This window comes from Acanthaster planci, linkage group LG02 (assembly GCF_054643075.1).
Source record: "Acanthaster planci isolate LZ-2023a linkage group LG02, COTS_SCS, whole genome shotgun sequence".
NCBI lineage: Eukaryota > Metazoa > Echinodermata > Asteroidea > Valvatida > Acanthasteridae > Acanthaster > Acanthaster planci.
In genome coordinates, this window is record NC_141778.1 from 15,338,387 (window position 1) to 15,361,126 (window position 22,740).

General features: G+C 42.6%; 2 protein-coding genes across 5 annotated transcripts in view; one reads left to right on the forward strand and one right to left on the reverse strand.

Annotated features, from left to right (window-relative positions):
* Window positions 1-1,130: 1,130 nt before the first annotated feature.
* On the reverse strand, window positions 1,131-18,002 carry LOC110973254 (uncharacterized). Of its 2 annotated transcripts, XM_087132985.1 has the most exons (5): window positions 17,694-18,002; window positions 5,600-5,698; window positions 4,589-5,125; window positions 3,823-4,014; window positions 1,131-2,366 (listed from the first exon to the last, which is right to left on the reverse strand). In XM_087132985.1, the coding sequence occupies exons 2-5, from the start codon at window positions 5,670-5,672 to the stop codon at window positions 2,083-2,085; spliced, it is 1,086 nt and encodes a 361-aa protein (XP_086989111.1). In that variant the 5' UTR covers window positions 5,673-5,698; window positions 17,694-18,002; the 3' UTR covers window positions 1,131-2,082. The 2 variants fall into 2 exon arrangements, with proteins under 2 accessions (XP_086989111.1, XP_022079634.2); XM_022223942.2 differs by lacking the exon at window positions 17,694-18,002 and having other exon boundaries at window positions 5,600-6,182.
* LOC110973242 (uncharacterized) overlaps window positions 11,981-22,740 on the forward strand; it is a 33,124-nt gene continuing 22,364 nt past the window's right edge. Inside the window, exons 1-2 of one of the 3 annotated variants that reach the window (XM_022223922.2) lie at window positions 11,981-12,065; window positions 15,658-17,184. In XM_022223922.2, the coding sequence (XP_022079614.2) occupies window positions 15,703-17,184 (1,482 nt within the window). In that variant the 5' untranslated portion in view covers window positions 11,981-12,065; window positions 15,658-15,702. Of the gene's footprint in view, window positions 12,066-12,958; window positions 13,199-15,167; window positions 17,185-22,740 lie in introns of those variants that run through there. The other 2 variants (XM_087132975.1, XM_087132974.1) reach the window with 2 other exon arrangements.

Consider the following 22,740-nt stretch of genomic DNA (forward strand, 5'->3'; position numbering starts at 1 on the left):
GCAAATTTTAAGTCCGCATATTTACAGTTTAAAAAGTACATAGTCTTTTTTTCTTTAGTTTTTCCTCAATTTAGTGTTTCTTAAATGGCTACTGGTGGGCGTTGGGGATTTTTAATCGAATCAGACGTGACGTGGTAGAGCCAGAGATGAAGGCATATTTGGCATTTAAAGTCCCCGATATGCGAGTTCATTACTGTAACACAGAATTCCCAAATATAGACGTCGGGCTTGCGTTTACTGAGTGAAAAAAACTCCTTCAAGCGAAGAGTTGTTCAAGCTTCCCTGCCAATGCTGTGTTAATTTAACACCCAAGGAGTCCTTATTGGTCATCCTTTGGGAGCCCTCACACAGTAAGCCGTCCCAGGCGAGACCAGCGAAGACGATGGTCAAGATCCTGATGGAGGATGTACAAGCTGACACCAAAGAAATGTTGGTCAGCTAGGTGGGCGACCACCATGGCCAGACATCATGCTCGTCTCAAGCCACGCCTGTTAGGTATCAGGTGTTCATTATTGTTCCTGTTGTGATCGGTATGTTGTATGTTCAGGGAACCTGCACTCGACAAGGTGTGCTTTTAGCTGGTCCATTGCACCTCCTGCCAGCCCCATATACATGTATTACTACGTCATTTTCAATCTTCATCAATTCTACTGAATGCCGTCTGTATGCGTCTTGTATGGCTCCCTGAGATGAAATAAGTATGAATGTAAACACCGTAGGTTTTGCACTGTAGTGGCGCTGGCGACCTGTAGTTAAGTCTGGTTCGCAAATTAGCATCTTTGCAGCAAAGATCTTAAAAATCTTGTGGTCTCCAATATGGCAGTTCCATGCTTTCTACATGAAACAGCATTCATGAGAAATCAACCCCGATCCACTGCCTGTTGTTGCATGCACCATGTATAGTCCGGCAAAGTCTGGGGTCCCGTCTCGAGAACTCATTGGTTGGCGGACCCTTCTGCCTCTGAGGAATAATCTCGCCCTCTGGGACAGAAGGGGGTCAGTCCGAGGCACGGCTTAAACTCTGTGGTTGGGAATTCCTCATTAATCAGTCCAAAGACAAATGAGACCCCACTTTCTGTTTACTGAAAAACAAACAAACGAGGAACGGGTCTGAAAGAGAAAAAGAAATGTTCTATATAACAAGCCAAAGACTTGCACGAAGCGTTTTTATATGTATCTCGGTTTCAACAATGCAAAAACATTAAGCGCTCAAACTACACTGCTCAAACGACAATAGAAATGCACATTATCACAATCTGAAAAGGGGCAGTACGGCTGACAAATTCCTGACAGAAAACGGGCAATTGGTATGGTTTTACAATGTCCAGACAATGAAGTTTAATTTGTTGCGTACGCACGTACATGTACGTATCATTTCTTCTGTTCATCTTTCGGCCTCACGTATCTAAGCCATTTCTTATTACCAAAATGATATTCGAGTGTCAGCTTAAATTCATTACCTCATTTTGTCCGTCAACACGTTTGGGATAAGCTAGACAATTCCCATCTTCCCAATGACAGATATGGTGCATTTATACCCGAACAGATAAATGATGCTGCTGTCCTAAATATGAAGTGACGTCAGAAAATTCTTCGTGTATATTATATATGTCCTTCAGTCTCAGGAATGGAGTGGTAATTTATTCATGAAGTATTCCCTGCACAGCCATGTGTATCTAATGTCTTGCTTGCTGTAGTCCATCAACGGTTTAAAGGATTGATGGAGATCATTTAGAGTTGAAAGATAATGTCCCAGCAACTGCGATGGAACTTGCGCATTAAGTAATACCAAGACTACAATTGCACCGTGTATTTGAGCTACCGGTATGTTGACAATATTTTTTCTCTGTGAAGCCTATCGTGAGGTTCAAAGAGACGCTGGTCAAAGTATTTTATTTAAGTTCAGTCTAAGAATTCTTGATGAAAAATACATATTTTCAACCTCTGTGTGCGAAACTAAAGCTTATACTTGACATGTTCTATATTAAATTATCCTTCATCTAAAAATGTGTTCATGTAACTCGTTTTTTTATTGGAATAATTCATCAGCTCTTAGCGAATATACAATGCGAGCGTGAAGCCTCAGTGCATGACAGCCATATTCTCGCAGATTCTCCAGTTGCTTCTCCATCCGTTGGACGCCAGGCCCAAGTACCGCACGCTCAGCGGAGCTCCGTCCTGCCATGCCAGGAAAGCCTGGGCTTCGCCTCGACGGCCGACCTGGATGAAACCCGTCTTGTACCGCAGCCAGAAGTACTTGTACACGTCGTCGTCCAACCGGTTTGCGGCATCCATCACGGAGACGACATTCTGACAATCTTTGCACCGGCGTATTCCGCTGGTTTCTGAGTATCGGTAGTCGATAACTGCAAGTGAAGGGTTGTAGTAGGCATAAAGGAGAAATATATTTAAAACAGCTCTGTCATTTTCTCGACACGTATCTTCCGCAGTCGATGTCTAAATTGGAAATATTCTCCAGAAGTTAAGTGTTCAATACAATACAATACAAAACGCACAGTTTTTCTCTTTTTGGTGTGGACAGTTATACGCAAAATATTGAAAAGTAATTTGTGGCAAACATTTAAAGTCTGAACCGTTTTTAAGGTTGATACCAGCTAATTTTTTACTACCACTGTTGCCAGGAGAAAACGTGATCTCTCGACATGTCGATTTAGCTACCACAGAGGTATAAACGTAATTTCAATTTTTGTCTGCAGTTTGGCAACACAGAATTTCGCAAAGCACTGTAAAAGCCGGTTCAATCTAGGCGAAAGCGAAGCGAATTTGACGTCACGAAATATTTGCAGTAAAATTTCGCTCAAGTTAAAGTGTGTTCAGCTTTCGGGGAATTCGCAGCGCGAATGTTTGATCTGACGTCACAGATTCGTGTTCGCATTTGCGCCCAAGTATGAACCTGCCTTAAAGCGTGAAAAGTAATTTCACCACAAGCAGTTACATAAACGAGACTGCAGGGTAAATCCATCGAGTTACAGTATATAAGTTGGTTGGCAACAACCAGAGAATACCTTAACGAAATAAGTACATGTTGTATTGTTAATGTACCAGAGCTGTGATGAAACTCGACGTGGTGCCCCTTAAACGTGGCGTGGTTTTATTTTGGCCTTCGGTGTCTTACTAGAGTGACATTGTGACCTCAAATTTCACAGTAAGTAAAATATTCATCAAGCCGCAACACTTCATGAATTTTAGGGTTACCTACCCGCTACAAAGTTTCGATCAGATTCAATTTTGCCCGAACTTTGTGTGTTTAAACGCAAAATGGCTCTTTTTAAAATGCGCCCAAAATAAGTTTTAAAAAATGAATCTTGCCAACTCGTTGTTGGGTGTGTGTGTTGAGGTAATAAAGATTTTATCCAAATTTACCAACTTTAAAGAAATTCTTAAATACTGATATGGGATTTTCTGAGATTTGTTCGAGTGCCCCACGTTAGGGAACACACAGCTGAACTTGTGTCCAGTTTCCAGACGCCATCTTTTTGAATTTCGGACTTAATCTCATGACACTGAAACTGTTTACAACGATTGCCAGCGTTTAACTCAATGAATCTGAAGGCTTTCATCAAAAAGGTTTGGCAGCACTGCATGTGAAAAGTCAAGGAAAACATCCAATTGCGCCATGTTAGAGGACTTTGCTACATGTATAATGCAACATGTCAATTCCCTTAACGTGTTAATGGGGGGGGGTGAGTAATTTCCCCGCAGTTTAAGCAGTTGATAGTTTTGATCAACGCTGCACGGACAACCCCGTTCTTCAATATGTTAATACAAGGTAAGTTTGCTTGGGAAAGAAGAGATACCTACCAATTTCATATAACGCATCCTCGTATCTTGTCGGATTTTGATTGTTCAACGTTAGTGCCAACAAAGCCGACATCCCCGTGCGGACCCCAAACCTGACATACAACTCCTTGGCCGGGTCAAATGCAGGGAATGGAAACACGTACACGTAGTTGTTGTCTGTCGTGTGGTACCCCCAGAAGTCGCACGGCGTTTCTGTAATGTCATTCAGAAATTCAAACGAAGAGTATAGTTGTCGGCGGGGCGGGGGGGGGGGCGACGGAGCTTAAATCGTGACGTGTGAATGTAATCGCTGGCAACTTTAAATCCTATTGGTCGAATCGTGAAGGTTTTGGATCTGCACTGTGTCAATAATTGGACAACAGGTTAGACAAGTTATTATTCTGTAGGATTCTGTATTCTGCTATTTCTCTCTGCATATTGTTTAGAACTGAATGGTCATTATTTCATTAGCTTAAACAAATAACGTGAAGGGCGCATTTCCCGGTGTGGGTTTACTGTTCTGTTCGTATGAGCATTGAGTTACCACGCAGGGGCGGATCCAGGAATTTTTCCGAGGGTGGTCAGGCCAGAGATTTTTTTTAATGTCTCATTTTTGTGGAGAAGCGGAAACGATGATTAAACATTACACGAAATACATTGTTTACAATGGTTTTGGTGCACTTATCTTTGTACAATTTTTTTATACTATCATTTCCCCGTTTTGTTTACTTTTTTGTTTCATAGTAGGGGGTGGACCCCCCGTGTCCGTGCAGCTTTAGTTGTTTACCTGGGAACAGAGGTGGTTCACTTATACCCACTAATGCAGAAGTCGCAGCGTTGGCATTAGACTCGATTCCTTCATTCGTTGTCATCTCGGTAACTGCTGTCAACACGATCTGCAAATTGGGACTCGTTGACCCGGTCGCATCACCATGTTGCTGGGTCGACTCGGTCGCCGTATGCGGAGTAGACTCGGTGTCAATGTCGAGATTAATCGGGGTGGATTTGATACCCGGAATCGCCTGCACATCAGTAGCCGCGGGCGCTTCGGTGTACGGCGTGACGCCGTCTGTGCACCCAAGACTCAACTTCACGCTGGCCCTGTCTCCTCCCGACGAGAAGGTGAATCCTGGTGGATTTGTGACTGCAGAGTGTCTCCAAACCGGCGGGGAGCGCTGAGCGTTAAAGCCGCCCGGTACAAGGCTGGTACAACCACAAGGGTCGCGGTAGAGCAGCACCCACGGTTTGAATGAACTAGTAGAGCTTGGGTCCACTGTCTGACCCGCATAGCAAACGCACCCTTCGGTTACTTGCAGACAAACCACTGAAGGAATACAAAAAATGTAAAACACCATAATATGATGCAATAATTATTAAGGCTGAATTGCGGCAACCTGTACTGAACGAGTTTTGCTTCTTTTTTTTGGGGGGGGTCTTTTAAACATAAGACGTAAACCTTATTACTAAGATTAAAAAGACAAACGTATCTTTCCCAGATATTTAATTCAACTGTTTTCAATCTAATCTTGTTTTGCCTCCTTTCCACGGTATTAAACATTTTCATGGTAACCATAGTTTACAGCATGTTAGAGAGAAACACTGCATTCGTAAATGAGAACCCCCGAGGGACCATGGATTCCTGCATAACCTTGTTGGGTTCAGCATGGTTAGGGTTGGAGCATGGATTTTTTTAGTTTAAAAATGCTCAGAAATTATTGGAGAGTGCAATCATTGAACAAAACATAAGAAATGTTTTGTAGGCTTACAAAGTTTAGTAGTTTACTAAAATTACACTTACCTGTTAAAATACTCAGGAGAACCAATCCTGTGTGAGACATCTTAACGTGAATGACGACTTGCTGCAGTTGCATGTATCAAGTCGAATGCATAAAGTAAACTGAAGAGAGGTGGTGTTGCGTTATGAACATGCTTCAGTTAAAGAGTCATCACCACTAATTTCAAGATTTTTTCACTGTCAACTCAATGACCTGCCATGAATATATGCAAATTGCAGGCGCATGCGCGCTGCTACCACTGGTTGGCAAGCGAGGCCGTCAACACTGTCGGCAGTGTATGTGCAGGAGGGCTGCTGTAACCATAACTCCGAGCGTTGAAGGTCAATGCAAACCGTATTACAGCCTCTGTCCGATACTTTAGCGCGCTATCCTCGAAACTAAGTCAAGTTTCAAGTGTCCTGAAGTTGGAAAGTAACAAATCCTTGTCTTTAAGTTTGGCACTCATGTCAAACTAAACTAGTGCAGAACGGCGTGTGTGCGCTTGTAGTTGCGCGTGCATGGAGATTTGTATTGTTACGTCATAGATTTTAAGCAATTTTGCCAACCAGTAGTAGTAATGTGCATGCACCTGCCTTATTTGCATATAAGTGCATCAAAACCAGTGGCTGTGGTGACGGCCTCACTATACATGGGAACGATCGAAAAAAAAATTGTTGATGTATTTCTCTTAAAACACACAATAAGGTCTGCAATCTCCCCATCCGATTCTTAATTCAACGAGCTAAGACATCAAGAGAAGGCTACTTAAGTATTTTGGAAAGGTGGATCTAATTATTAAACGGAGTTTCATGATCACTTTACGGGCCTTTAATTTTGTTCAGAATTTATAGGCATCTAAGGTCTCTCCATCGATACGGCAATGTCAACCATACGGCGGCAGTCCTGAAAGTATCGATCTAACGCGAGGTGACGTTTATTTTAAGGAACAATTTCATGACCTCGGGTTTGGCTGAGGAGTTTGGAGGCAAAAGCCATGGCTGCTGCTGATGAGATGATCATTCGAGATGAGGTTCTTCTTTGAGTACAACCAAAGTCATTACTTGAGATTGGATGTCTATAATGATAATGATGCGTAACCATCGCACAGTTTTGATTGGATGACAGGTAGTCCTGTGATTTCACTATCTCTGAAACAATGCAGACTCTTCTACCATCTACCAAGCAGAGAAGCAGAAGTTCCGACCGGATACTGAATCCCATGAACTGAGGGTATGAGAAAATTAATATACTCTAGATTCGAATGCTGTGCCATGATTGGATGCCAACCCAATGATAGGCCATGTAACTCCAAGCCAATGTCAAATGGGATTTGGGCAAGTCATCATAAATGCATTATTCATATGAATTTAAAGACGGGTTCGATTTGCTTTGGATATAAGGTCCACTTTGAAATTTATTTTGAAAACTACCATGGGCTCGGAAAACATGTCCTTTCTCCACAGCCCACAAAACCTTGAATTGTTCTTTCCTATGACTAGAATAAGGTGTTTGGCGCAAGGACGCATCTCTGTAAATTGCTGCTGCAAGGTACGTCTCTATGGCAACGCGTTACGCGGGTGACTCTTCTTTCGTGCCAGTTGACTAGTCAGTTGTCTGTTAAAGAGAAAGTGCAATCATTAAAACAGAATATTCAGAACAATATGTATGTATTTCGGCTGAGTGTTTGCGACTAGGGAAATTGCGCACAGTGCGCTGACGCGTAGTCGTCCTTCGTGTTCAAGTGAATCGATATGGCAAGGCGTGTAGACGAAAAGGCCAAAACGGGAAACAATGCCAATGCTAGTAGTACCCTGGTCAATATAAAAGTGGGCGTATATCAGCGTGGCTTGGGGGAAGACCGATGGCACTATTTGATCACATTTCATGCATCACGAGCAGTGATTGGTCACCGAGAGAAGTATTCTCGTGCTGAGTTGTATAAATTAAAGTAAAAACATCCTCAAGAGCACAGTATGACAACTCACCCCGACGTAGGGAAGTGGCAAATTATGGCCAATGACAAGGCCCCGGAAACTTTAATCATCGGTGATTCCGTGATAAAAAATATCAGCGAACGTGGCCTCCATAGCGTCACCATGAAATTGATGTCTGGCGCCCGTATAGGAGATGTCGGGCACGAGATCAGTACCAAGTGCATCGCTGTTGCGGCATTCAAGACCATTATCCTCCACATCGGGACCAATAATTGCTCGGACCCCGGCGGGTTGGACCGCGCCAGCGACGACTATCGGGGCCTGCTCCGAGTTATCCGCGAGCTGGCACCGGGCTCCGCAACGGTCGTATCGACCGTCTGCCCGAGAAAAGACCACTTGGAGAGTCAGGCCCGAGTGGACCGGCTCAACCAGATCATCCGAAGAGTCGCCCAAGAGACGGGATGCGGCCTTGTGGACAACGACGACAACTTCAAGATGAAGGACGATTCCATCGACCCGTCGCTCCTAGACAAGGGCGGCCTGCACCTCACGCAGGCCGGCACGATCCGTCTGCTGCGAAATTTTCAAACTGCGGTGCCCAACATCATGCGTGCGAGCGACAAAGCCAAACACAAGAGAGCCCATCTTAAACGGAGATTCTTTACGGAGAGGAAAGCCGATGTGACCCACCACGGTAATCGGAACAGTCAAAACTCGCATTCCAGACGGGCCCATGCCATTGGTTCCTGCAAATACTGCGGGGAGAAGAACCACTCCGCCAGCAGATGTAAGTTTGAAGAGCCGCTTATATGTCACAACTGTTACGGACCAGGACACAAGAGCTGGATGTGCACAGTCGATAGAAGGAAAAATCGCACACGGGGAGACAGGAAATGGTGGAAAATGAAATAACGATAACTTAGTCAGTTTCTGTGCGTCGCTCATTGTGGGCAGCATAAACATGTTTGTTTGTATTATAGTGACTGATTTTCTCTTGGCAAAAGTAATTTAATCAGGACCCTTACCTTCCACATAAAATACAAATAGACTGTGGCCTAAAATACTGCTCACGTATTTTTTAGACCTCCAAAATTAAAAACATACTGTACTTTATTACTTAATTAAAACAGTCCTTTTTAAAGACTGCATTATTCACTTTATTCACCGACTTGATTACAGATTTTTTCCGGTTATTTACATCTCATGGTATATCTGTTTTTCGTATAAGCATTGAAAAGCTGTACTCCTGTGATTAGAAGGAAAAAAGGGAAATCAGTAAACGATTTCATCGCTACACGTACATGTATATAATTATGTTTTATGTTTCATGTACCACGTATATATACAGCTTTTTATTGTGATGTGATGTAGAGGGGATAAAGCAGAGCTAATCATTCGGCATATCAATGGTATAGCCTAGTCCTTTTATGAATAAACTTGCCCATGTAGTAAAGGCCGACAGATTAAATTATACGGGCTATTAGTTGTTTCAACCGACGTCATGAATTTTCCACGAGAATCTCCGATCCATCATATTTGATGCGAGGCCGCGTTCGAAACGGGCATGGTTGTCAACGTCAACACTGCGGTGCGCCTGCGTCATAGTCATGTAACACTGAATTTTGACACGGCCTGATGTCAATATGTCGGGGAAAACAACAGAATCACGCACGGGAGATGAAACGCGGAATCGTACAGAAGAATCTGGGAGGCCACCGACTAGAAGTAAAGTCCCATGTACGTACAGTACCGGTACATGTGCATTGAACATTAGTACGTGTTAACAAATGCCCAGGTTGGCTCCCAGAACACTAACGATGTAATTTATGCTACTTATGATGGGAGGGGGCCATACTAAGAAACGGCGATCTCGCGATCTCGTACACACAGGAAAAATTACGATTATAAAGTCTTCTTACAGAGCACTAAAAAGCCCGCTTAGATTAGAAACTAATAGCAAAAACGATTTAATGGGATTTTCTGAAGAAAAAACGAACAAAGCTTAAAAACCTGAGAGAAAATGACCATCAAAGTCGCACCCCTGTACCGGCTTTTCAATGGCCCACTCACACTTCTTGCCGACAAGGCCATTTGTGCGCATCTGATTTGCAAACTGAACTTATGTTGGATTTCTTAAAATTGAAGGCTTTCGATATTATTTTTTCACAATGTGACTTGTGCTTCAGTCCTCAGCTTGCTATATCATTATGCATTCCTGTTAATTTGAAGGTCACGAGTTAGCGCTCTGTCACTGCAGCAGGAAACCGAAATGGTTCAGTTGCGTTTGAAAGCCTTTTCAAGCCTTTTTGTTATGAGTACGATGTATTATCACAGGGTATCAATAGTCACCAAGGGTACCTTAACTCCCTCCTCTGAATCACCTGCGCATGCATCTTCATCAGAGAGATTTTTTGCTGTGTCATGGCTTAGATTTATTCCTCGGTTATCTTCGATGGTAGATCATTCCTCTTGCCTGTTTCTGTGATACATGTATTTTGTCGACGGTTTATTTTTTCTGTTCCTTTTAATTCGTAAGAAAATCGACACTTTGCCTTCTGTATGCGATATCCCATGTCAGCAACAGTTCTACACGACCTGTAAATTAGACATGGATTTGGGGATTTTCTTTCTCGAACAGTCGTAGCCCTCAACAAACGTAAAAATCCACCCAGGGCCAGGCCCTATCAGAAATGCAAGGTCAAATGCGCGCACACGCAACATAATGATCATTGTTCAATTTCCGTTTGCATCATGCTGGAGACAGTGGCTTAATTAATGCCGTGACATATAAACGACATCCCATGGCGGACATTATGAGGCCGTGCGCGTTTGCTCGGACTTGAAAATTGGCACTAGATGTTGAAATTTCATGGGATGCTGCCTGCCAGAAGGGCGGGGCGTGTGTAATTGGAAAACCAATCGTCGCATTGTGAGTTGGGCGGGAACATGTTAGGATGGCCTTCTCTGATACGGCCGAAGGGCAATTTCTATGCAAACTCAATTTCGCTTCATCTCGAATGGACTGGGTCTTTAGACGTTTGGGATAGCAGATCTGGCGCCGGAAGGGATAGACAAGGGTGCGTTTTCGAAATGGCGGCCCGAATCGGAAGACGCTGAAGTTGTTGATAAATGAAAAAAGTGGATGGTGAATTGGGATTCCTAATGGGGAACATTTCTGATTAAAATGCCTTAGCGGGGAGTATCTCGATTGATACATTTTCCCGAAACCACACAGAAAATTACACTCTAAATGCTGCCCAAACCGATTTAACGTAATCAATTTTGCATAATTTTGTAAACGCGTTTAGAACCTTAACATTATATTTCAACTTGGTAAACGTCAATTTGTATTTGCTTAGCACTATCGATCAATGCTCTAAACATGCTTAGTATTTCAACTGAAACTGTTTGGAAAAGTGTTCATGAGCCGAACACGTTTTAGAGCATACAATATAGTTTAACCCCCCCCCCTTCATCTGAGAAGAAATTGGATCTGCTCTAGTTGCTCCCGTTTGTAAAAAAGTATAATGCAAGCACTGCACGATTCTCAAAGTCAGATGTATACACCTAACTTTTTCCCGCGTTGAAGTTCTTCTATTTCCAACCTCGCGTGAACCTGACCGTTGTTATCATCGGGACAAGACACTACTGCACGCGTTCAAGCCGCTATCGTAACCCCTCCATTTATAACTTCACTCCCTGCACACAAAAGGGGGGTTTCCGTGAAACTGTTGATGGCCCAGTAAAACTGACATCTAACGACCCTCATAAGAATCCTACCGCTCCATTAATATTTAACCCAATTCTGAAGGCACGATTGATGGAACTTGGTAATTATTGGCCGCAAATCGCCATTATCATTGTCTCCAAAGCGTCAAAATCGTGGTCTCTCTTCTGCGTCGCCAGAGCAACAGGTGTCTACGAACATGCCGAGGTATGGCCATAAGGGAAGAAAATTACGTTCCGTGGGCAAGTGACTTTTAAAAGTCTACAAGCCGTCTTTCAAACAGCATTTGTTGCGTGAACACGTAAAGTAGGGTTACCTTATTATTTTTCGTGGTTTAATGACTTCAAAATTGGTTATGCATATCAATCTGCGATGTTTGGATGATGATGATGACAATGATGCAGGGTAGTTTCTCAAAAGACGGATACCCAGGCCACCAACATTAACATGTCATTGAAATACCCCAACAACATGAAGACTTCAAACTTCAAATTGAAATGTAATTAGCCTTGAAACCTGACTCCTTTTTCTTGTGACCCAAAGCACCGTTGTCTTTGTTGTTCGTTTTGAAATTCTGACATGTTTTTGCCAGTGAAGCCCCTCGACTTTTCCTGGCCTTACAATCTCATTATGATCTTGCGAAAGGCTTTCCACTCGCATAATGAATGGCAACCAAAGGGCGACAGGTCCAACAGGTCAGGCAACCGCGTGAGTCGGTTTATTGACTTAACATGGGCAATAAATTGCTCCTGGAAACATGTATTTATACCCCAGAAACGAAGGCAACCCACCATTCTATGATTGACAGCCCAGATCGAGAGAAGTCAGGTAACAATGTTGCATTTTTGGGATAAATTTTGCTCTTGAGTTTGTTTCAAACTTCTTGTATACGTGAAGGCTTTATAATGTCTTCAGCTAAATGAGTTAATGCATAATGGGGAGTACTTACGCACGCAGTCGTGCATAACAACCATATAAAATTTGAAAATAGATCTCCATTGTTTGGCATCGCAGGTGGGTCAGTCGAAGCAGCCAACTAATTGCGTAAAATGCTGTCATAAATTCACCTTAAAATGAGATACATGACAGCCCACATTGTCTGGCTGAAGGCTTTGTATTTATTGGTATTATGCCTGATTTTAATTCATTAATCATTAATATATCGATCGACTGCGGGACTTGTGATGCCTAGCTGTACAAGTTGTCATGTGAGCTATACCTTGAAGATGTGGTAATCAACCACACTGTACAAGGTCTGGGAGCCGGAAAGTTGCTCAAGAAAGTTAAACAATTATGTGTGGTGTCGGTTGGTGAAACAAGACAGCCAAAATGTACAATTCCCCCACTCGTCATCAAGTTATTGTTGATCGGTATCATTGTATGCAACAAGTACAGTATCTTAAAGTGAGTAACACGCATCTAAGTATACGAAACCAGCCTCCTCACATTTGCCAGATTTGTTACTAAAGAATAGATGTAACTGTCAAAGTGTCGATTTATGCTACACTTCAGAACAATTCTTCACTTTGGAAAGATTTCGTTTGAAGGGAAAAGCACCATACTCAGTGGCTGCATAGTCGAGTTCTCTTGGCCCTTCCCCAAAGGTCAGGATGTAGATTACACCCTCGAATAATCATAGGATGCCGATGACAGACGGGGATGGTCACGTTGGATACATTCTTCGGCAGGGGGTATTCAGCCTGTCATGGTTGGTGCCGCTTCGTGTAAACTTGACGGCGGTGTTCTTGTCAGCTTGTATATAAGAATTACCTCCAACGCGTCTCTGATGGTGGTAGGTGATTGCAACTACCTAGGTAACTGCAAAGTGTTTCTACTTTCAACTAAAATGAGCTTCAACGTAAACTTCAAATATATTAGTTGATACAAAAGTTGCGAAAAGAGCAAAGCAGTACTTCAGTCCAGCCAACCTTCTAAACCGACAAAGTGTTTCAGTACAACTGGTAAGTTAGCTCTTATTAGCTGCATATTAGCATTAACCGTGAAACGAATCGGAGACAAATCAAGGAGTGTATCGGTACCAGGCAGTTTTACGACAGGTAAGGAAGGTGATTAATAGAAGCGAAGCGATTCGACTGGGAGTGATGGGAAAATTAACATTGAAATGAGCACAATTACTCTAACATGATTATAGTAAAACGTCGCTTAATGCACTATTATAAGTACAGGACGGGGGACAAATCCATTAGCAAACAGGCGCACGCCTTGTTCAGCCCCCAGGCATTAAAGGAATTAGTGCATGTGTACTTTGACGAATTGTCCAGTAAAAGGGATAGTGTTCGTCTTGTGTTATTTTGACTTCGAAATTAAAGACATTTAAATTAACTCCAATCAATATGAAGACGCAGGGGCCGAAGGAATACGATAAAGCGTTAAGGGAAAAACAGCTTCCAGTGAAAAGAAAGTGCTCTAAAGTATGTTGAACAGAGTACAACACAATGAAAGATAATACAATAGAATCTTCTGCGACAGCAGACATCAAAACCTGTACCCAAGGGCGAATCTAAAGGAACAATACTCTAAAAACACATTTTTAAAGTAATAAAAGAATGGCGATTCAAAATATGTGCAAACAGAATGCGGTTGGTTGGACACATAACCAACATTTTTGGTTATTTTAACCAAGTTGTTTTTAGGGTGAACGGGGGTCATCCCCCAAAAGGAGCTTTTATGTTTCAAATAATGGGAGAAAGACAATCTGTTTTGTTTCCTTCCAACACTAAAAACCGACACTTACCCCTCTTACCCCTCAGAAAGGCCATACAGGCTTACATGAATTAATTTCCAATCCCCCAGCAAGTTTGGTCCTCTCCGAAAATTTGTCTCTGAGTCCACCCTTGCCATCACCGCAGTTATGGCCTTTGAAAGATGTAACTTACAATCCCATAACTTATGAAACGTCTTTTTTACACTGTGGTTCATGACGCACACCTGAACATGAACTTCAGGGTCATTACCAATTCCACTCGTATGACCGTCTGACAACTTCATCTGTAATTCTTCATTCCCCCATTGCTCAAACACGCCGCATGAAGCCATGTGAGTCTCTGATGACCCCACGTCACAAACATCGCGGCGCTCTACTCTGTTCGATTTTTCATTATTTTCCTTCCGATTTACTCGAGGCGGTGATGAAGACGAAAAGTCTGCAGATTAGATAATCCTGTCTGACAAAAGGTCACTACATTATCACTAGGTGACGGTGCAGGAAGAAACAGAACACTTTACATGATCTAAAGACCGAAAACCTTGAGTAAAATTAGCGTACATTCTTTTTCGAGACCCTATATACATTTCGCCATTTAAACATGCACTGCGTATAATGACGCGTTTACTGAAAAAGAAAGGAAAAAAACTTCACACATAGAAAATAATGGATTTCACTTTTTAAAAGAATTAATTCTTGACATCGAATCTCAAAGATGATACCAATTAAAATTACCATTTTACCCATCCCTCTCTTGAAAGATTAGTTCACATCTAGCGTGCTTCAGGCCAAAATAAGTGGAGTTTTTCTGGGAAGTCGAAATAGTCGGACGAAGAGTTGGACGCCTTTAAATAGCAAAGCATAGGTGTGAGAGTTTAAAGTGCGGTAGGGTGAAAGTGTATAAATAAATAAAGAAAGTAAACTGTACTGTTGAAGTAAAAACGAGGTTGGGCTACGCCAGTTTTGTAGCCGAAACCTCACAATCCGAGATCGAGACCGAAATCGAATCGACGTTTTGTTTTTGAATGCCTTTACAAATGAAATTAGTATCGATTCCTAGACCGGTGTCGATACCTATATCTGTGTCGTTTGACTACACACGTGCATCAAGTTGACCTTCCATGGCCTTCGAATACCTTCACATGGTACAAGCACTCCCCTCCACTTTCCTCGCTTCGGAGGGGGCGTTCAGATGTCCAAACAACTTTACTTTCCTGTATTTTTACCCAGGTCAAAAGTCTCAGATTTCTGTCTAATTTCATTGGTCTCAACAGGTGTAACAGTTAATATTTTTCTTCAAAACTTTTCCTAAAACTTCCCTCTGAAAATTACTTATATTCTCAATCGCCAATACTAGTTGTGAATTCGTCGTGGGCGTAAAATTAGCGTTTGTAATGAGGAATGACGATGTTGTATTTCATGAAGTCTTTCTCAAGGCTGCAAGGTACACACTGCAAACTCCCTGGTGACTGCAGAATGTCACGGTCTAAGAGCGCGTTATTTGTGAAGTCTGTGCCATCTGTCATTATTTCTAATATCCATAACCGGTGAATGGCCTTTGTACAAAATCCCAGCTCGGTACGGCGTTTCGCTTCATTGGTGTCGTTGCCATTGAATAGCAATTCATCAGTCTTGTTGGGTTGGCAACACACAAAATGACGGAATGCATTTTATTGTTGTCCTGTTTTTTCGCAGATAAAAGAATTCTCGCTATACAAAGAATCATCGCTGCGTATCGGAATGGAATCGCTGCCGGAGATTAACGCTGCCGCCAGGCGTCAGTGGAGCGTCACTCGAGGCACCGAGGCAAACTCCGGTCAACACAACCTCGGAGAACAGATAGTTGAAGCGAATAACAAGGGGACCAACCAGCCGTTCACTGGAGCGGTGTTATCGCAGCTACACTTGGACTTGTACGATAAGCTCGAAAATGGGTCACATGCGCGGAGGCCAATTCGAAATCCCACGGTTGCTGGGCATGGAGAGCAGAGGGGTCGTGGTCGCAACAATAGTATCAATGAAACAGAAATTGATGTGACAGGAGCCATTAATGATTCACTCGAAGCCAAGTGCGCAAGCTTTGAACATACTGTAAGATCTGTCGATACATTAACTGGTAATAAAGTAGGGAGTTACCAACTGAAATCAACGGCTGACTTCTGTGTGGACGATGTTACTCTCCGCCGACCTGTTGCATCAACGACGCCGGTCAAATCCAGAGCAAACTCCACGTCTTCAGTAGGCCGGGACAGGAGCGGTACTGCTAGGAGGTTATCCGCCGAGGGAGATTCTGTCAGCGGATCGCGAGGACTGCGAACAGCCGAGTCGGGCAAGCCCAGACATCGTGGGCTCAGTCCCAGGAGGGATTGGGGCATTGCAGACGGGGTGCTGACTCACAAGGAACGACAGACTGTGCGGAGCCTCGTCAGTCCGACTCTTGTGAACCATCTCAGCCCCGAAGACGCCTGGAACGAAGACCAGGGCAACCGAAGGCGGAGCCGCTCCGACGTAAGGTACGACGCACTGCCCGTGCTTGACAACGGCGAGATAGACGCACATTCGTACCGTTTTTCTCCAACATCATGCCACAAATACATTCCCGAGATTGGGCACTCAGATAAGCCGCCGCAAGGTGGACACCATAGCGATAGTCCTACCCATCGATTAATCGATCCCCGTTACAAGTTGACAACCCAGGACGAGACAAGCAAATCAAACGAAAACCTTCATCCACCATCGGACGAACAAGAGCACGGTTTCAAAAGTCATCATAAATTAAGCAAACACTACTATAAAGAGGCTGAACATTTCGGCACTCAAGTTTTTAATCAACGATCCCCAACTGAATCGTTCAACACCCACCAGGAACACAGGACAAGTCAACTGCTACCGACTGCAGGGCGGCACCACCGTCGGAACGCGGTCGTGCACATCATGGAGAGTCTAGCCGAACGCTCCCGTTCCGACTCGTTCCGGGAGGAGCGGTACGCGACAGTGACGGACGAGACGCAGCAACGCGGCCGTCTACGGCGGGACACCTGCACTCTCAACACCAGCGGCGCTCCCTTGCGCTTTAAGCAAGGTCCGAGGGACATATTGACCCTACCCAAGCGGCGAAGGGCCTACTCGGACCTGTCTAGCAATGATAAAGTCCCAAGCAAGTCTATTGCGGCTAGACGGCTCTCTATCAACTCACAACAACGACTGATGCGCGCTCAGTTGGTAAGTCAGGATTTGTCATAAACGAAAGAAAAGTGCGGGATGTTACCACACTGCTAAACATGTTGAGTAAATTGGATACCGATGTTGTCCTATGGATACTGAGAATATTCATTAATACCAAATTAATCACGTAATTAATAAATAGGCAGTTCCACCTAGGTCCGTAAATCGCACTATTTCAGAATTGTGAAGTACATGTCCGCTTCAAAACATTATTATATCATTTCCTTGCCTACTGTTCCTTATTACTCCAAGGGACACTTTCAGTTTTTTTTTCGACCTGGGACACCAAATTTCCCTTTCAAATGTAATCTTTTCAAAGTTTTGAATCTCCTCCTCTGTCATTTTCCCAATTTCATGCATCCCGGATGCCACATTTATTCTTAATTTTACCCTAGAATGCATTTCTTACAGAGATATTGTCCTTCCGAGTTAATTACATGTCATTCAACCCCATTTCAAGTACCTCTAACCACCCTACTGAACTTAAGCAATCAATTCAGACATACCTTTCAACACTTGGCGTTGTTAAATATTCCCCTGTCACTAATGACCATTGTATGCGGTTTGACTTTATAATGGCTGAATGGATCGCAACTGTGTGCCAGATGTTCTTTTAAGGAATGATGATTTCTGGAGACAGGTTATGTACATGTACTGTACCTCCAACCATTCCACCCAAGCCTGATGCAGCATAAATATCAAATCGTACACACAGATCGCTGTAATGAAGACTTAGTATGGACACGTCACGATACGAAAACCATGGTCGTGTCCATCGGTGGCAATATTATCATCTTGCCTTGTTTGTAACTGGAATCTTTCATTACAACCATGATTATGTACCCATTTCTGCCGTTCCTGTGCGCACCTAGCAACGCTAGACAGGGACCTTGCTTTGACAGCGTATGATTAGCAATTAGCCTACTTGACGTATGGGAAACACAATAGCAGGGAGCTGCTGGTTCGGGGAAAATGTCGTGTGTTTGCTCAAAAATGCACCCACTTCAAATAACGCCCTTCTGGTATGTCTGCCATGCTTCAAGTAGGCCAACACTAAGTCACAGTCATGTATTTTAACAACGCTTTACAAGAAATAGTGTGTCGTTCGTTTCGTTTTTGTTGGTTTGGAAATAATGTTGTTTTGTGTTGGTTGGAAATAATGACAGTCTCTGCTTGAAATCGTCACTATTCGACTTTGTTTAAGATGTGTCAAGCACACGAACAATGTCGCCGCTAACGAAACTGGTTAGGGCCTGTGAACAGCTTAGGTAGAGGTTACGGATGAACTTTTGTTGAACTTGGGGGCGCTGTGCAACTTGTGCTCCCTTGCTGCAAAGTCAAGGCTGTCGATGCACGTCGAGGTCACGAGCGGCTGGTTGTTAAAGTTTGCCTGCAACAAATTTTGAAAATCAACCTTAAAAATAGGGCTTAAATTATGTATTTAAAATTATCCATACTTTCTTGGACAACTGTGGGCGCTGTTTCTGGGTTGTCATCCAGGGAAGACGTAGTTCAGTGTATAGGTTTTCTGTTCAAATTGTGAACCCAGAATTTATTCACTTAAAAATCTGAGAAAGGGTTGATTGTTTGCTTACTCCTATGTACATAAACCATAATTAATCAAAGGGGAGAAAATTTAGTCCAGAAAAGTCTTGTAAAAGGCAGGAATTTTTTGCGTTCAAACCAGCGTTAGCCTAATATTAAGGCTTTCCTCCTGGGATGACATCACATTTTTGCTCACAAATATGGAAATCTCATTAGCATAAATAGCCAAAATCTAGTAAAATACCCTTTGAAATAATGAAACCAAATTTCAAATGAAAATTTGAAGGTATATATGAGGTATATATAAGGTATATTTGGAGGTATACATGCAAAGAAATTCCACTGTAGCTACCCTCCAAACACGAGGGGGTCATTGTAGTGACTTAAATGATGGAGCAATTCTACATTATTTGGTTGTGAGGATGCATCAAGAGTGTTTCTGTGCCGGTGCATGAATCAAAGACAAAGAGCAACCTCGCGAATGTCTTAAGGCGGCATATTTTCAGCATTATGTGTCAAGCCTGCATATCCTTTGGCGAAATTCCAAACGAAGAATGGTATTGTTGTCGAGACCGCGTGCCTCCAGGTAAAATCCGAATATCGAAAAGGCAAAGGTATATCGTTAGGGTATCGGGGTCAAACGCTCCCCATAATCTGCTATTGTAATACCTGTACAGCTGGTATGGAACACAGAGTGAAGTCAAAGCAAAAATCGATTCTTGTAATCACCGCCTCGGGTCGTTAACGTCAATACCACTCTGTTGGTGCACAGTTAAAGGAGCTGCCAGTATTTTGATTGATTGCACCACTTTGTTTGGTTCCAAACAAACATTTAAAAGTGCAGCTATAAAAAGTTTCTGAAGATCTAATTTCCAAAAAATTGCCCCCAAATGAGAGTAGATGTTGAACTGCATACATTCTTGGAAGATATCGCTCGGCACGGTGTGTTCTCCACTCACGGCAACAATAAAAACTGTTACTTACAACTTTGACAGTAAACGCTCCATCATTTTCTTTGGGGTGAATTTTAAGTTTTGGGGTGTGGTTTATAGTGGCTGATCTGACCACCATTCCGCTGGCATGCATGGCTTGTGTTTAGTGTTCCATGCTACGTGGAAAACAGAAAGAAAAGACGGTGCATATTTGTTTTCAACAGTCAATGCGAGTTCAATCATCGGTGAAGCCTGCACATACTTAGTACTTAGACCACAGACTGGTCCTGTGCTGGAAAAACAACGAATTCCAACCAGGCGATAAATGTGGCGACAAGCCCGATATCAGATATAGCATTTAAGGCAAGTCGTCTCTGGAACGATCGCTCTTTGGGATGATAATTCATTAAAAAAAAAGAAAAGTCACATGCTTGGTTGATACACGGTTTGCTTGTTTGTCCTGTCTATTTGTCATAAAATTGCCTTTGAGAAGGATTCAAATTCAATTCAAATTTCTGCTAGGATCAAAACGTCAGGCCCTCCATACAATGTGATTTGTGTTTTATGTCACCGTAGTCAGCAATCAGTTTGCAGCACTTTCATATTACGTATCTTTGCCAAAAAGAAAAAAACTGAAAAACTGTGTTCTTAAAAATCAAAGTGCAACAATATCCCAGAAGGAGATATTATTATTTAATGACCATCGGAAGCTGTTTTTCATAATTGCAGCAATCTCGTTTTTTCTGCGGTTGAAAAAAGGAGATGCGAGTGGGCTGAGAAAGGGATGCGAATTGCCTCGCCGGATTAAACGTGTCAGACAGAGCTGGTTGCCCGTGAAAAAAGAGGATGCGAGTGGGCTGAGAAAGGGATGCGAATTGCCTCGCCGGATTAACCGTGTCAGACGGGGCTGGTTGCCGGTGGAAAAAGGGAATGCGAGTTTGGGGTGGAATTTTCATTCTATTCAGTAGGGGGCGCATGCCTAATATGAGGTGACAATTCGATTGAACCTGTAGAAGTACCCTTTTCGTCGCAATTATTTCTAACATTACATTCCCTTCTACACATGAAAATAATGCTGAATATACCTCTGATATCAAGGAGATATGATGATGCCGCTATAACATCTTAGATAAGAAGATGGTTTCAAAATGTCTGTAGTTGTAATCGCCAGCGTGCACTTCAATGTTGTTACTGGGAAAACGATTTAATAAACTTCACTTAAAGTTTACCTTTGCCAAATACTGAAAATTATCGGTAACTGTTACATCAATATAGAACAGCAAAAGTGAACACCTTAAACATTAGGTTTTTATTGAATTTACATTTCCAAACTGAATTAAAAATTAAACAGAGTTTAAATTGATACGGCGATGAAAGATTTCTTTAAGTTAACTACTTGTTTGACATAGAGTTCAGCTGATTTTTCTATCACGGTCAACATTGTTAAATTATTTGTGATCTTTCAAATTCAAAATGAATGAAACAACTCTCCAGATACACGAAACAGGAAATTTTCAGACTTGGTAGCACAGTTGTGACATTTCATGTAAATGACATGCGAAAACTATCCAGCAATAGTTGCACTTGCGCTAACATCCCTGTTGTGTTTTGGTCTTAAAAGTCCGTTCTTTTGATGACCATGCTTGAACTGCTAAATGACAAAATCATTGAACAGTGACAGCAATATTCATTTATGCTCTCTTTTCAACGTTTCTTACATCTTAGCTTGTAATTCAGTTGTTGCATGCGTACTGATATTCAACGTTCCATCGAAATGTATTTAATGAAATTTTAATTTCAGCATTTTTCTTTTGTTATCCTTATGTTTGTACACAGTCCATCCCACGAAATAGGCCTAAGGGTTTCTATTAAAGAAAGCGTGAGTTTTAAATTACCGAACCGAAACCCACTCCTATTTATTAATTTATTATTTTTTATCAAACAATACCACCGTACATGAACACGATCAGTCAAGTGGGGAATTAATAAGTAGTATTGTTTGAATTCACCAATGCATGTCGGGTCGTATCCCTTGGCATATTTTTTCCATTTATACGCATGCTTTTATTATTCTGCGTTGTTTTACAGGCTTAGCATATTTTTATTTGCGACACGAAATTGTTCTAGCGTGTCCTCTCAATACTCAACCTTCCAATCAGTACATAAGTTTGAAACAAGATGCAACACTGCCTCTGTGCTTAGGATGAAGAAGAGCTAACTCTGCATTCATCTCAACTTTCACAGTGGCAGTTTGTCTTCTAGGAGCAAAGAAACCAGGCAATATATTGTCGGAGACGCTCGATTATTTCCTTGGAAATGCCGTGCAGAGTTAACCTGGACAATGTCATCATACAGAGAAAATCCATCTCTCGATTCTATCATCTTCAAGATAGAAATTATGTCGCCTTTCATGAAGGCCATTCCAAGCAGCCATGTTTTCATTTGTTTCCCCTTTCTGCGGGCTACAGTCAAATCCATACGTAGTAAAAAATATTCTTTCTCACCAAAATTAATGTCGCGTGCAATGCCCATGACACTCTCCCTCTGCTGCCGTAATCTTTTGGCAATTTCTCTGGGTCGGCAGTCACAGTTTCGGGGATCTGGCTTGTCACATTTATTTTTCAATACCGGTAACTGTCTTACGCAATGACTTGTTGCTTTTCCTCTCTGCGCCTCGCTTTCTGATGTGATGTGGAAGTGCACCATTTCCAACTTGGAACTCTGTAGCTGTCAAGAATGGCTGGACTATGTTCTATTTCTGCAAGCAGGGGATTGTTGTCGGGGAATTCTCTTGCGGCCTGCTCACCATCACGTGCTTCTCCTGTCCGGAGGAGACCAGCCGATCAGTCTCATTTCTACCTTGTTGTTCTTGCTCGTTTTGTATGTTAGGCGTAGTGTAATTTTCGGCTGGTTTATCATTCATAGGCCTGTCTCGTGGTCGCTATTAAAGTCTCTACCTTCTGGCTCATTTGAAAATGAAAGAAGACGTATACATCTTGATTTTACAGCATTGTTTAACGTCTTCTGACCCTGCAACGCTGCTATCGTTCCGGAGGGAATTACCTCCAAACAATAA